The sequence below is a fragment of the Lagenorhynchus albirostris genome, chromosome 2 (genome assembly GCF_949774975.1).
Source record: "Lagenorhynchus albirostris chromosome 2, mLagAlb1.1, whole genome shotgun sequence".
NCBI lineage: Eukaryota > Metazoa > Chordata > Mammalia > Artiodactyla > Delphinidae > Lagenorhynchus > Lagenorhynchus albirostris.
The window spans coordinates 79390220-79405495 of NC_083096.1; the positions used below are offsets into that span (position 1 = coordinate 79390220).

A 15276-nucleotide genomic window follows, 5' to 3' on the forward strand; every position below is an offset into this window, starting at 1 on the left:
CCCTGAATCAGCAGGCAGACTCTCAACCACTGCGCCACCAGGGAAGCCCCCTAGCCTCCTTTTTGGATGAAAAAAATGGAACTTAGGCTAAGTGATGATTGGCGCAAGTCACACAGCTTAGCAGACTGAAGCTGGTGTGTGAATGCAGGTTTTATTATGCCATAATCCCTCCCAGCACAACGTTTTGATTAGATACTTCAAGACACTTGTCTTGATGACACTCTGCCCCATCCAAAAAATGCAACTTAAGGTTACATTAATTGACACTTAGCTTCTGGAGATGGTAGTATTACCGTACTGAGTTGGTCAGACTATACCTGAAATTACCAGTAATGTAATCTTGGGTAAGTTACCCTCCCTGTGCCTGTTTCTTTCGTTGTAAAATGGGCATAGCTACAGTGAAGGGTGGCTATGAGTGTTAAATGAGTTAATATTTGGAGCATTCAGAATAATGCCTGGCACATATAAATGTTTGTTAAATCAACATTGTGTCCAGTTCTGAGAACCTCACTTTAAGGCCAGTGTCAAGAAAGGTAAACAGGGCAGAGGTTTCGTAAGACACTACGTGAATATTTCGCTTGAATAAGCATAGACTTTGGGGAAGAAAGAACATCTTCAAGAATTTGAAAGGCTAAATGGTAACTATGTAAGGTGATGGATGTGTTAATTTAACTTGATTGTGGTAATCATTTCACAATGTATATGTCTAGCAACTCATCATGTGTATACCTTGAATATATATAATTTGTCAATTATACTTCATTAAAGCTGGGAAAATGTATGAAGCAAAAATTGACAAAATTGAAAAGAGAAATACAGTTCTACAATAATAGTTGGAGACTTCAATATCCCACTCTCAATACTGGATAGAACAACCAGACAGAAGTAAGGAACTAGAGGACTTGAACAACACAAACCAGCTAGATCTAACAGACATACGCTCTATCCAACAACAGAATACACATTCTTCTCAAGTGCACAAGGGATATTCTCCAGAATAGACAATGTTAGGCCACAAATTAAGTCACAATAGCCAAAAGATGTAATCAACCCGTGTCCACTGACAGATGAATGGATTTAAAAAATGTTATATCTATCTATCTATCTATCTATATCTATCTATCTATCTAATCTATCTAATGAATTTGGAAGGCTATTATGTGCAGGAAGTAGACTTATTTTTGAGGTGTTCTATGGGGCACAGCTTGACCAAATAGAGCAGGCACAGGGAGCTAGCTTTTGGCTTAAGGACAACTGAAGCTGCCAGGAACAAGCTCTGCAGAGCAGGGAGCTCCCAGTTGGTGGAAAAAATCAAGCAGAAGTCAGGTCACTGCTGTAGCTGTTGTAAAGGGAATTCTGGCATCAAGTCCTTGTCAATGCCTCCTAAACTTATGACAGCATGACTGAACTATAATTTTAATGTTTTGGTTAATATGAGAGAAATTGGACCTAAAAAGATGCTTGTTGCCATCTTCTTCCTCCGTCTTCACTACCGCCTCCACCCCAAAGTAAGTTCCATAGATGGGTAGGCGGGAGGTGGTTGGATCTTTGATATATATCAGTGAATAAAACAAACACCTAAAACAGTTCCTGGAACATACTAGACACCCAAATATTTGAGTGAAGAATGAGTAAAAACTCATTAAGTGTTACTGTCCTCTGCCTCAAGATTAGCTGCTACTGTCAGATACAGTTGATTTGCTTGTTTGGGTAGTGACATCAGTGGTATTTTTGCATGTGATGAGTCACTTTGACAATTTTCCACATTCTATTTTATTTTTTAAATTTATCTTTGGCTGCATTGGGTCTTTGTTGCTGTGCACGGGCTTTCTATAGCTGCGGCGAGCAGGGGCTACTCTTCATTGTGGTGCGCAGGCTTCTCATTGCGGTGGCTTCTCTTGTTGCAGAGCACGGGCTCTAAGCACATGGGCTTCAGTAGTTGTGGCTTGCGGGCTCTAGAAGGCAGGCTCTGTAGTTGTGGCGCATGGGCTTAGTTGTTCCACGGCATGTGGGATCTTCCCGGACCAGGGATTGAACCTATGTCCCCTGCATTGGCAGGCGGATTCTTTTTTTTTTTTTTACACATCTTTATTGGAGTATAATTGCTTTACAATGGTGTGTTAGTTTCTGCTTTATAACAAAGTGAATCAGTTATACATATACATATGTTCCCATCTCTCTTCCCTCTTGCGTCTCCCTCCCTCCCACCCTCCCTATCCCACCCCTCTAGGTGGTCACAAAGCACGGAGCTGATCTCCCTGTGCTATGCAGCTGCTTCCCACTAGCTGTCTATTTTATGTTTGGTAGTGTATATATGTCCATGTCACTCTCTCACTTTGTTACAGCTTACCCTTCCCCCTCCCCATATCCTCAAGTCCATTCTCTAGTAGGTCTGTGTCTTTATTCCTGTCTTGCCCCTAGGTTCTTCATGACATTTTTTTCCTTAAATTCCATATATGTGTTAGCATACGGTATTTGTCTTTCTCTTTCTGACTTACTTCACTCTGTATGACAGACTCTAGGTCCATCCACCCCATTACAAATAGCTCAATTTCGTTTCTTTTTATGGCTGAGTAATATTCCATCGTATATATGTGCCACATCTTCTTTATCCATTCATCCGATGATGGACACTTAGGTTGTTTCCATCTCCTGGCTATTGTAAATAGAGCTGCAATGAACATTTTGGTACATGATTCTTTTCGAATTATGGTTTTCTCAGGGTATATGCCCAGTAGTGGGGTTGCTGGGTCATATGGTAGTTCTATTTGGCAGGTGGATTCTTAACCACTGTGCCACCAGGGTAGTCCCAATTTTCCACATTTTTTTAAATTATAAATTTATTTACTTATTTTTATTTTTGGTTGCATTGGGTCTTCATTGCTGCACGTGGGCTTTCTCTAGTTGTGGCCAGCAGGGATACTCTTTGCTGTCGGGCATGGGCTTCTCATTGCGGTGGCTTCTCTTGTCGCAGAGCACGGGCTCTAGGCACGTGGGCTTCAGTAGTCGTGGCACAAGGGCTCAGTAGTTGTGGCGCACGGGCTTAGTTGCTCCGCAGCATGTGGGATCTTCCTGGACCAGAGCTTGAACCCGTGTCCCCTGCATTGGCAGGCAGATTCTTAACCACTGTGCCACCAGGGAAGCCTCCAATTTTCCACATTTTAAAGAGAAAGAAATGTGGGAAGATTTGCAAGTATATCATTGAAAGGTCTGAAGTTAGCTGAATTAGGTAACTAGCAGGTTCTGTGCTGGTGCTTCTCTTGATAAGAAAGGAAGATGTGGTCTTGGGGTTAGTAAGACAGATGATACCAGGACCCCAAATCCAGTTTTATCCAGGTTGCTGAACAGTATGATTTGGGGCAGAGCACATGTACTCACCTTCAATTGCTTGATTTTCTACTCATTGCCTAACAAATGTCCTGGATGCTTGTGGGCAATAATTTAACTACTGATCCAAGATCTTACTATACCCAAATATACCCTTTTAATTCTCTCAACTAAAACCCACACTCAGCTAAACTCTTCATTCTGTAACACAAACCAGTCATGTGTTTCCTGTTCTATGCCTCTTTTATATTTGAGACCATCACTGCCTTCTTCACATGGATGGTCTGGGAGTTGAGATGGATTAGAAGTATTTAAAGATAGGAGTCTGGCTTAACAGAAGTGTCAGCTAATGGTTACAAAAATAAATAGTAAAATAAATTGAGTACAGCAGATACAGGACTGGAGGGGGAGGGGGAGAAGCAAGTAGCAAATGGCTGGAATTGGCTTTTGTTACCATATGTGATCACATGATTGCCAACCTCCTCTACCCGCTCCCTCAATTAATTACTGCGTGTAATTCAAATAGTGGTAAAAATGAAGTCTCATGTTTCACTTTCTCTAATGTGTTTAAGGAGCTCTGAAGAGTTCTGAAGACCATCTTATTGAAGGGGAAGAGCCAGGTGAACCTGCTCCGCATGAGGTACTGGGCAAGTCACCCAAGGTCTATAATCTCCTAACAGGGAGATTGCCTATGGTTTGTTCAGTGACTTGCTCACTATCATGGAATCAGAATAAACTGGCAGTTCTGTTAGACTTATTTTTGGATCCTTGTACAACATTCTATACTGCTTTTATTTTATATATATTTACATTTGTTTACACGTTTACACTCATTACTCTATAACCAAGCTCAATCTTCCTTTATACCTTTTCTGTTTGGGGTAGTAGAGAAATTTTACAGCCCACAGCCAGATGTATCTGGAAGAGGAGTGGAACATGGAGGATACCTTATAAATTAAACCACCGCATTTAATAAAGTGTAACTTCCCATACTTACAATTAATGGGTTTTTTTTTTTCCCCTTTATTTTCAAAAGGCTGGCTTTTCTCCATTACTCTACTATCAAAATCAAGAACTGCCTAATGGGTCTGTCAAGGAGGCTCCAGTTCCTACTCCTGCCCCTCTGGAGGTCTCAAGCCCAGATACTACAGAGGAAGTAGCAGGTCATAAGCCTAAACTCTGCAGGCTGGTCAAGGGTGAAGATGGCTATGGCTTTCACTTAAATGCGATTCGGGGTCAGCCAGGCTCATTCGTCAAAGAGGTATGGTGATCTGGTTCCGGCAGCCCAACAAACAGTCACAATTAGGAGAGTCCCAGTTCCTCCCACTCACTGATGGCTCAGTAAAAAGGTTACATTGAAGGCTTACACTGAGGGTCTCATGTGGGTTCAAATAAATGCTGTTATGGTCTTGTACCCTTTAAGATAGGTACTAGTACATCCTAAGCGCACATCTTTCATTTCTTAAACATCTGTTCCACCTAATTGTCTCTATAGATACTTTCAAATCAAATACTGTAAACAGAGTGAGTTGACATGACTGTGGTGACCGTCACTAATGATTCTGGGAGTGATACTTGTTTGCTTCTGTGCATTTGGCATAATGCCCCTACCCTGCAGGGACTGACAGTGAGGAGGCTATCTCTACAGCTCTCAAGTTGGGAACAAAGAAGGCAGACCTATGAAATCTAATGCCTTCAACCCAGAAGACATATGATATTCAACCACTGTGACACTACTCATTTGAGTACAGAAGTTGTAGCTTTCATAAGGAGAAAAGCAATAGAGCACCATTCTCAACTTCTCTACCTCAAGGAGAAATAATAACATGATTAAGAATAAATTCTCAATGTCCTCATCTCTCCTCTGAAGAATAGCTAGTCTAACATTCTGTTTTCTGTGTTTGGAAGTGATAACTCAGAACCTCTGCCCACAGGTACAGAAGGGTGGCCCTGCTGACCTGGCTGGGCTAGAGGATGAGGATGTCATCATTGAAGTGAATGGAGTGAACGTACTGGATGAGCCCTATGAGAAGGTGGTGGACAGAATCCAGAGCAGTGGCAAGAATGTCATACTCTTAGTCTGTGGAAAGAAGGCCTATGATTATTTCCAGGCTAAGAAAATCCCTATCGTTTCCTCCATGGCTAATCCACTGGATGACACCCCTGATCCTGAAGAAGGAACGCCGGAGGAAGCAGAGCAAGACTCGCACACGGCAAAAGAACGAGTGAGTGGTGATGCATTTCTTTTACTGATCTAACTAACCAGAGTCCGGTAAAGTCCTTAATAAGTGCACCATGTGTCTATGTTTACCACAGATTTCCTAAAATACTAGAAAATGACAGTGTAACGAGAACTAGCAAATTTATTTATCGTGGCAGAGAGGAGATGGTATAAGAACAGCGAACATCTTATTTTTCATAGCATGGAGTTGGTGATAACTTATCAAAATTATAATGGGAACCACCAGGAGAAACTGAATCAGACTATTTATGTACAAATTCTGGATCTACCATTTATCAGCCTTGGGTAAATGGATTTATTTTCCATGCCTCAGTTTCCCCACCTATAAAACAAGGATAATTTGTCAGATTGTTATCAGGATTATATTAATTAAGACTGTTAAAGTGCTTTGAGCAGTGCCTGCTTCGTGGTAAGCATGAAAATGAATGGTGGTGGTTAGTGACAGTATTGTTTTAAAAATAATTGGCAGATATTCAAGTTTTATTACTGGGGAAGAGTAAGCATTATTCCATATGTATTTGGATTAGATAAATTCCTTGGTAAGTCTCAATTTCTTTTCACAGGTGAACTTGAGGTCCAAAAGTAAACTGACCTAAGTTCATAAAGAAAATGTATGGCAAAGCCAAGACTCTAAAAGTTTTATATTCTTTCTGTTACATTATTTCTATTGATTGGTAATATAAAAAACAAATACTCATTTTTTTGGGTTTTTTTTTTTTTTTTTTTTTTTGTGGTACGTGGCCACTTGCGGAGCACAGGCTCCAGACGCGCAGGCTCAGCGGCCATGGCTCACGGGCCCAGCCGCTCTGCGGCATGTGGGATCTTCCCGGACCGGGGCACGAACCCATGTCCCCTGCATCGGCAGGCGGACTCTCAACCACTGCACCACCAGGGAAGCCCAACAAATACTCATTTTTAATGAATACATGCTGTCTTAGTCTGTTTGGGCTGCTAAACAAAACAGCATAGACAGGTTGGCTTATAAACAACAGACATTTATTTCTCACAGTTCTCGAGGCTGGGAAGTCCAAGATCACGGCACTGACAGATTCAGTGTCTGGTGAAGGACTTCTTCCAGGTTGCAGACTGCTGACTTTGGCCACGCCTTACATGGAAGAAGGGGCTGCGGAGTTCCGGGAGGCCTCTTTTATGAGGGCACTAATCTCAATCATGAGAGATCTGCCCTCATGAACTAATCACCTCCCAAAGGCCCTACCTCCTAATAACATCACCCTGGGGAACAGGATTTCAACTTACCCATTTTAGGGAGATACAGACTTGCAGACCATAGCATACATGATAGCCATTGACCTTGTATTCTAGGTGTCTTTAAAAAATTCTATAATAACTCTATAGGAAGTCATTATAGTACTATGCTAACTGTATAGAAAAGAAATTATATATATATGGACATTAAGAAATATGTTAGTGTCAAACAGCAAACTGGAAACAAAGCCAAGTATAGAATTCAGGTCACCTGGCTTCTAGTGAGTGACTCTACTCCCTGATTTAAGTCATGCAACTCTAGAATAGATCATCCATCTCCTGATGTTCACACTCTTACCACTTATAGATCCTTTGTTTTCTTTTGAACAGGCCCACAGTACAGCCTCTCATTCTTCTTCCAATTCTGAAGATACAGAGATGTGATGAGAACAAGCAATAGCTTTGGCTGATAGCTGTTTCTGGGTATTTAATAGGAATCCTTTACTAAGGAATGAGCTACCACCGGTTTACTGTCTCTGTTAGAGAAGAACTCCTCTGGAAACCAGTTTGTCAATGTGTGATTGTCTTCTGTTGTCATCTGTTTTAGGGGCGGCTACTGCAGATAGATAGCTTATTTATGGTCAACTTAGGAAAAGTTAAGGCAGGAGCCAGATGCTTTTCATTTGATTTCTTTCAAGCTTCAACTTAACTACATTTCTCTGTATGCTGTTATCTCTTCTGTAGGTTCCTAGAGCACCAAAGATGATTTATAAATTTGTATGTGTGAGAACTGTTAACTAAAGTACCTGAGCAGATAAGCCTATTAAAATTATCCTTTGTAAGAATGTTGTTGTTGCTAAAATAAATGCCATTAAAAATGCCTTTTGAGTATGCTTAAATTTTGCCTGTTAGCTGATGTAACCTTAATAGTGCTTTTGTTTTTGGTAAACTTTTTATGCTTTAACCTTCATGTTGCCTCTAGAAACACAAAACACAATAAAACTCAGAATAAGATCTTAGTAATAAAAAGAGACTTCCTGGTAATAAAATTCAGGATTTTCTTAAATTGCATATCTGAGTGTGCTACAAATTTTCCAACAGCTTCCTTGTACAGATGAAGAAATTGAGTCGTAGGATAGGAAAGTGACTTATTCCAGTTAACAGTTATTCACTGTTTTACCCCACAGCACGAGGGGCAGATGAAAAGAAAAAATGAGATATCATCACTGACTTGAATTTAGAATAATTCACTTTTAAATAATAAGTTGAAAGGAAATCAAGAAAAATGACATACTTTGAAGTCTCTCTTGGTAGACTCTAGTTCAGTTGCATACCACTCCTTCCCCAGGACAGATAACCTCTTGGTTATTTTAAGGGGACAGGGGCTGGGGAGGAAGGGTGGGATGCCAATTCATATTAGATCACACAAGCATAACTTCTTAACCAAGCTATCCTTGATAAAATGATGCTAAGTCCAAAGTGTTAACAATCTCTGATTTTAATGATAGTCAACCTCAAGGGAACGTTATAACCTTCTCCATGTGATCCTTGACTTGAACAGAATCTCATGTGTTTGGCCCAGCTACCTTAGATCTCTCTTAGCCCAGAATTCCAGTGTATTCTCTCCCCTTAGTTTCTTGGCTCTGTCCAGTCCCACCACCCGGCATACTGCACCAGCCTCAAGCCCAAACAGGGTGCTCTTGGCTGAGTACTAGCTTGAGTTACTTCTCTCTCTCATTTCTGTGATCATGAGTAGCTGATGCTACTCATGATTACAGTATCATCTGAGGAGGCAGGTGTAAGCTGGAGGTAGAATAGGCTACCACAACATTTTGTTTGTTTAAAAAATGTTAGGCCCCGGTCCCCTCCATTTTTTCCCTCTTATATCCAAATTCTGACACCACTGGCCTGTAGCAGTCTATAATAGGCATGAGTTCAAGGTGTCATATGCTTCTCTGGTGCCTGTTTGTGGGCCAAATAGAGGAAGAGTATGCTGGAGAGAGCACTGACCAGGAAGATGACATCAAACCAACGGTGATAGAAGTTGAACTGTAGCTCTCCAAGGACCTCGGTGACTATGGTGCGGTACTCCAGAGGCATGCTCATTCGGATCAGCAGCACAGAGGAGACGAAGTACATGCCCTGCAAGTCAGATTAATCAAGAAGTCCCTCTGAATGTAGTGACAGACGAGTCCCAGCACATTGTTAAAATATTTAAAAGTATAGAGCACATTTCTGGCATTTTACAGCTGTGCACATAAAGCTAGTTCATTAAACTTACCATTATCTGTGCTAATAGCAGGACAATGACATTGGAGGACTTACTGCTGGATATGGCATAAAAGAACTGTCAAGAAAGGGAGGAGAGATGAATTTATATAGTACTGCTAGATTCCTGTGTCAAAAACATTAAGTAGTACACTTAACATTTAAATGAAAATGTCTCTTCCATGCCACAATCCTGTATAGAACCATTCATATGATTAAGGCTATAAATAAGATATTTAAATAGACTGCCCCAAAAGGATCCAGTTATACTTTTCCCATATGGGTAAGTTGGTGGTTTTAGGTATTATAACATGAAAGGATTCCACCTTGTCAGAAACTATGTGATACATATGATTTTAACATCATTATAAGTCATTAAAACAAATTACTCCAGGCCACTCCAAGCGCTTGAAATTGTTACTAGGCTCCTGAGCTCTTCCTAAAATTGTGCTAGATGCTTGGTGATCCCTTCTTCCCTCCCAACCTCTTCTCTCCTTTCATTCAAACAATTCTTGGATTTTGAAATCCTTACCTCTTCTGACAGAGAGGATTTACCTTCCAGCTCCATGAAGCCTTCCTATGCTGATCAGAAAACAGCTGAACATTCTGCTTCTCCTACTTCCATATCCTCCTTACAAGCAACTCTCACAGTTATTCTCCTACCCTCAAATACTATCTCATTTATTCATTCCAAATACCTGCTCAGCACCTACCATGTGCCACGTTCTATTCGAGATGCTGGTGACATATCAGTGAATGAAACAGACTGTGACCTCATTCTATGACCTTTGGTAACTAACTGTACTTATCTGATTGGTGTATGATGTAAATACATCATCATCAACTCATGTATTAGTTTAACTTTTTCTTTTACTCTGTTGTATGTCTTTTAAATATTTGAGACTGTTGTTTAAGATCTCAGAAGGCAGAAATGTTAATTAGGTAAAATCATCTCACAGTGGCACATGTAATTAAATTAGTACTTTTAAACTCTGTGATACAACCTACCTTGGTAAGAGTGATCAGCAGTCCTCTGATAGATGTGACAATGATTATTCCAACCAGAATGAAGGAAATGTGTTGGGACCAGAACTTCACCTGTCAACACAATAGGAAGGAAAAATATTTGTTAAATCTCTGTTCAGAGAGATGGGAAAGCTAAGAAGATGCATTCTTATCACTTATGTAGCTGTGAGAGGGAACTTCACTAGCAAGTAAGTGGCAGCGAAAACATGTACAGGAAGACTGCAGTGGATATCTTAACTAGCAGACTTAAAACTTAAGGCCAGAAGAAAGCAAGTGCAATGAAGTGATGAAAATAACTCTAATAACCAGAAGAAACACAAAGCTAATAACACAGCTTCAAGTGAAAAGCATGAATTAAAAGGAAACTAAATAGCAGCCTGATAATTTTAATACCTGAATGACAGTTCTCTGATCACCCAAAACTATAAGAAACTTTTCTTCTTATAATAAAAGAATACGTAGACATTCTCAGCTATAGTCTAGGAAATAGCTGACCTTCATCTGAATCACATGATGATACTTTCTTCTCCTCTTGGACTGCTTCAGAGTGAGAGGCAGCTGTGATACCCTGTGCTTGATTCAGGGCTGAAAAGCATCTGAGGGGGAGCTGCATTGCTAACATCTAAGAGATGTTATTCAGAATTATGAAATGTGAAGTACGTATATAGATGAGTTATAGATGGAATACATATACACACACAGCAGCTAGCCTCAAAGCACTGATAAGGGCATTTCTAAAAACTCACCCCAGTAAAAAAGTGTAAAAGAGGAAAACACATGTGAATAAAGCGTGAAGCATACTTTACCATATAATTTATACACTACTTGAAGAAAAGATGCCATGCTCCTTCACATGAAAAAGGATACACTATTGATCTATCATCAAAAAAATGTGTGCTTTGAGCTGTTTCTCAAGGACTGGCGCTCAATTTGCTCTGGTGTATTTTCATTTTATCCAGCTATGAGGGGCATGTCCAGCTGAGATGGCTGGCTGGGGGTAGCATGCAGTCTGTGGCCAGGATCATAGCACAGCTAAATGGCACTCATAGGGACTAAGAACATGACATTGGTCTTATTATCAAAGTGCTAATCAGCTAGAATCACTGGCTATATATATATCTGGAAAATATACTATTCTACAAATAAAGACATTAAACTTAAATTGGGACAAGAATGTGTTTAATAACAGTAGTATTATAAAACACGTAGAAAGATGATTAAAAAAACCTTTGTGCACAGGTGACAGTTAACACTTTTAGCTCAAAACTCACATGAATTAACTGATACAGTTAATTTTTTATAGCAGAAATCATTTCAGTTCTAACACGAAAACACTAATTAGTATTTAATTTTCTACCAGAGGAATCAAAGGTGAGTTATGTTTGAAGATGTCATCAAGTATCACAGAAAGAAGTATTTGAATATTTGTTACGGAGAAGCTGGTGAGTGGTAGCTGCTAGAGAAGAAGAGGAGGAACTACAGAGATAATCACTATCCATGACAATAATAATTGCCAGTCGTTACTTATGGTTTTATGCCCTTTATGAATTTGCCATAGGAATACGCCAAAATATAGAGGAGAGTGAGAATAATGAAAGCAGAAGCAAGTACCTAGAATAAGGAGTTAGAATCTAAAGAATTGTTATTTAGAGCAGATATAATAGAAAGAAACATAAGAAATAAGGATTTTGATAGAACTCTTACATCAAATTGGATCCCCAGATAATTCACAGTGATCTCAATGCCTCTTGTGACTGGATCAGTTTTCCCAACTCGGTCAAAAACGATATTAATGGTTGCCTGCAGAGACACAGACCTTTACATTAGAGTATCTCAATAATCACCATTTAAAAAAATGATTCAAAATAATGAATTAATCACCAAATGTACCTTACAGGTAGATATTCCTAAAAATGCAATTCTACTCTCAATCTAAATCATATATAAGAAATCTATTTTGGCTATTCACACATAGGCAAACAAAAGTCCCTATCTACACTATCTTTCTTTTCTGTAGAGTCTAAAGGGGAATAAGGCTATGACATATACAAATTAATTTAATAGGATCCAGCAAGGAAACATTTTGGTAGACGAACTCAGGGTAAGAGAATCAAGGAATTCCAGGGTAATTCCCTGTGGTTATTTTCTGACAGCTCTAATAGCAATCACTAAAACAACAAAAATAGAGTTATAGCTGACAAGCCAACAAAGAAGATCAAATGGAATTACAAAAAATACCCAATTAATCCAAAAGAAGGAAGAAAAAAAGGAAAAAGGGGAAAAAAGAACACGAGATGAATAAAAACATACAGCAACATGGTTGTTTTAAACTCAACCGTATCAATAATCACATTAAATATAAATGGTCTAAACCAGGGGTTGGCAGACTCTGCCACTGTCACATAACTGTAGCTACAGACAATATGTAGATAAATGGGCTTGGCTGTGTTCCAATAAAACTTTTAAAATAAAAGCACGTGGTGGCTGGATTTGGCCTGTGGGCTATAGATGGCTGACTCCTGGTCCAAATATGACAATTAAATGGCAGAGAGCACCAGATTAGATAAAAAAGCAAGTTGCTTACAAGAAACCCACTTTAAATATAAAGATACAAATAGGTTAAAAGTAAAAGTATGGAAAAAGATATATTATGCTAACGCTAATCAAAAGAAAGTTGGAATGTCTATATTAATATGAGACAAAGTAGATTTCATAGCAAAAAATAAAAGGGTCATTTCATAAGAATAAGAGAATAATTTCAACAAGGGGCACATAATGACCCTACATGACATACATGAAGCAAAAAAGTGATAGAATTAAAAAAAAGGCAAATCCACAACAATAGGTGGAAATTTCAACACCCCTCTCTCAGTAATTAAGTAGTCAGAAAATCAGTAAGAGTACAGAAAACTTTAACAATACTATCAACCAACTTGACCTAATTGACACTTGCAAGCCATTCCACCCAACAGGAGTAGAATACACATTCTATTCAAGTGTACATAGAACATTAACCATGGTTAGCCATATTCTGGGTCAGAAAACAAGTCTCAATAAATTTAAAAAGATTCAAAGTATATTCGCAGATCACATGAAATTAAATTAGAAAGCAATTACAGAAAGATATTCAGATGATCCCCAAATATTTTATAACATACTTCTAACCCACAAGTCAAAGAAGAAATCAAAAAGGAAATCAGAAAGTATTTTGAACTGAATGAAAATATAAACATCAAAAAAGTTGCATTTTGTGAGACGCAACTAAAATCGTGCTTAGCAAGAAATTTATAGCATTAAGACACCTATATTAAAAAAAAGGTTTCAAACCAATGATCTTAGCTTCCACTTTAAGAAATTAGAAAAAGAAGACCCCTAAAAAGCAGAAGAGAAATAATAGTAGAAACCAGAAAAACAACAGAGAAAAATCAATTAACCCAGATGCTGGTTCTTTGAAAAGTTCAATAAGATTGATAAACTTCTATTGAGACTGATCAGAAAAAAAGAGAAAAGACACACATTATCAATATCAAGAATTAGAGAGATATCAATTCATATCCACTAAAATTATTATAATTAAAAAGATAGATAATAAGTGTTGGAGAGGATGTGGAGAAATTGCAACCATCACACATTGCTGGCAGGAATGTAAATTGGTACAGATGCTTTAGAAAACAGCCTGCTAGTTTGGCAGTTTATTAGAAGGTTAAACATATAGTTAGCGTATAACCCAGCAATTCTACCCCTACAGGTATCTACCTAAGAGAAATGAAACATCTGTCCACATAAAAACTTATACATGAATGCTCACAATAGCATTATTTACAGTGGACAAAAAGTGGAAACAACTCAAATGTCCATCAACTGATAAGTGGATAATTTAAATTAATGTGGTATATCCATATAAGGAAATAAATATTACTCAGTCATAAAAAGGAATGAAGTACTGATAGAGGCTACCACATAGATGAACATTGAAAACATTTTGTGAAGAAGCCAATCACAAAAGATCACATTGTATGATTCCATTTACATGAAATGTCCAGAATAGGGAAATTTATAGAGACAGAAAGGATCAATAGATTAGTGGCTGCCTGAGGCTGGGGGAGAAATAGGGAATGACTGCTAGTGAGTATGGGATTTCTTTTTGGGGTGATAAAAATTGATTGTGTTGATGGTTACACACTTTGTGAATATTAAAAACCATTGAATTGTACACTAAATGGGTGAATTGTATTGCATGTGAATTATATCTCAATAAAGCTGTTACATAAAAAGAGAATGAGAGAGGTGACATCATTACAGACTTTATAAATATTAAAAGGATAATAAGAGAATACTATGAACAATCTTATGCCAATAAATTTGACAACTTCAATAAAAATGGATAAATTCTTTGTAAGACACAAGTACAAAAGTTCACTCAAGAAGAAACAGATAACCCTGAATAAACTTTATAAATATTAAATAAATTATATTTGTAGTTAAAAAACTCTCTGCAAAGAAAACTCCAGGTCTAGATGGCTGATGAAATCCACCAAACATTTAAGAAAGAAATAATAACAATTCCACGCAAACTCTTCTGCTAATTAGAAGAGAAAGAAATACTTCTCAACTTATTCTCTAAGGTTAGACACCTAAACCAAACAAAGACATTAACAAGAAAACTACATTCTGGTATTCCTCATAAACATAGATGCACAAATTCTTAACAAAATTTTAGTAAATTAAACCTAACAAAATATAAAAAGGATAATACATCATGGCCAAGTAAAGTTTACTGCAGGAATGCAAGGTCAGTTTAATATTCAAAAAGTAATGTAACACTATATTAGCAGACTAAAAAAGAAAAACCATATGATCATCTCAATAGATGCAGAAAAGCATCTGACAAAATCAAACATGCTTTCATGATTAAAAACACTCAAGAAACTATGAATAAAAGAAAATTCCTCAGCCTGATAAAGGGCACCTAGGAAAAACCGACAGCTAACATCATACTTAATGGTGTAAGACTGGATGCTTTCCCCCTAAGATCAGGATGACTGCTCTATTTAACTCTGTAAGTGGAGGCTTTGGTCAGTGCAGTAAGGCTGGGGGAGGAGGATTAGAAGAACGGTAGGATGGAATTGTTTATGTAGAAAAATCCTACGAAATTTATAAAAAGCTTCTAGAAATAATAAGGGAGTTTAGCGAGGTTGCAGAATATA

General features: G+C 38.2%; 2 protein-coding genes across 3 annotated transcripts in view; one reads left to right on the forward strand and one right to left on the reverse strand.

The window, feature by feature from the left end:
• Nucleotides 1–7755, forward strand: part of PDZK1 (PDZ domain containing 1) — a 42836-nt gene extending 35081 nt beyond the window's left edge. The window contains exons 7-9 of the mRNA XM_060139139.1: nucleotides 4364–4588; nucleotides 5262–5552; nucleotides 7166–7755. Of these exons, the coding sequence (XP_059995122.1) occupies nucleotides 4364–4588; nucleotides 5262–5552; nucleotides 7166–7219 (570 nt within the window). The 3' untranslated portion in view covers nucleotides 7220–7755. The remainder of the gene's footprint in view (nucleotides 1–4363; nucleotides 4589–5261; nucleotides 5553–7165) is intronic.
• GPR89A (G protein-coupled receptor 89A) overlaps nucleotides 6544–15276 on the reverse strand; it is a 41991-nt gene continuing 33258 nt past the window's right edge. Inside the window, exons 11-15 of one of the 2 annotated variants that reach the window (XM_060139141.1) lie at nucleotides 11774–11869; nucleotides 10565–10691; nucleotides 10052–10141; nucleotides 9057–9122; nucleotides 8778–8917 (exon numbers count right to left, since the gene is read on the reverse strand). In XM_060139141.1, coding sequence (XP_059995124.1) covers nucleotides 9097–9122; nucleotides 10052–10141; nucleotides 10565–10691; nucleotides 11774–11869 — 339 coding nt within the window. In that variant the 3' untranslated portion in view covers nucleotides 8778–8917; nucleotides 9057–9096. Of the gene's footprint in view, nucleotides 8918–9056; nucleotides 9123–10051; nucleotides 10142–10564; nucleotides 10692–11773; nucleotides 11870–15276 lie in introns of both variants that reach the window. The other variant, XM_060139140.1, reaches the window with a different exon arrangement.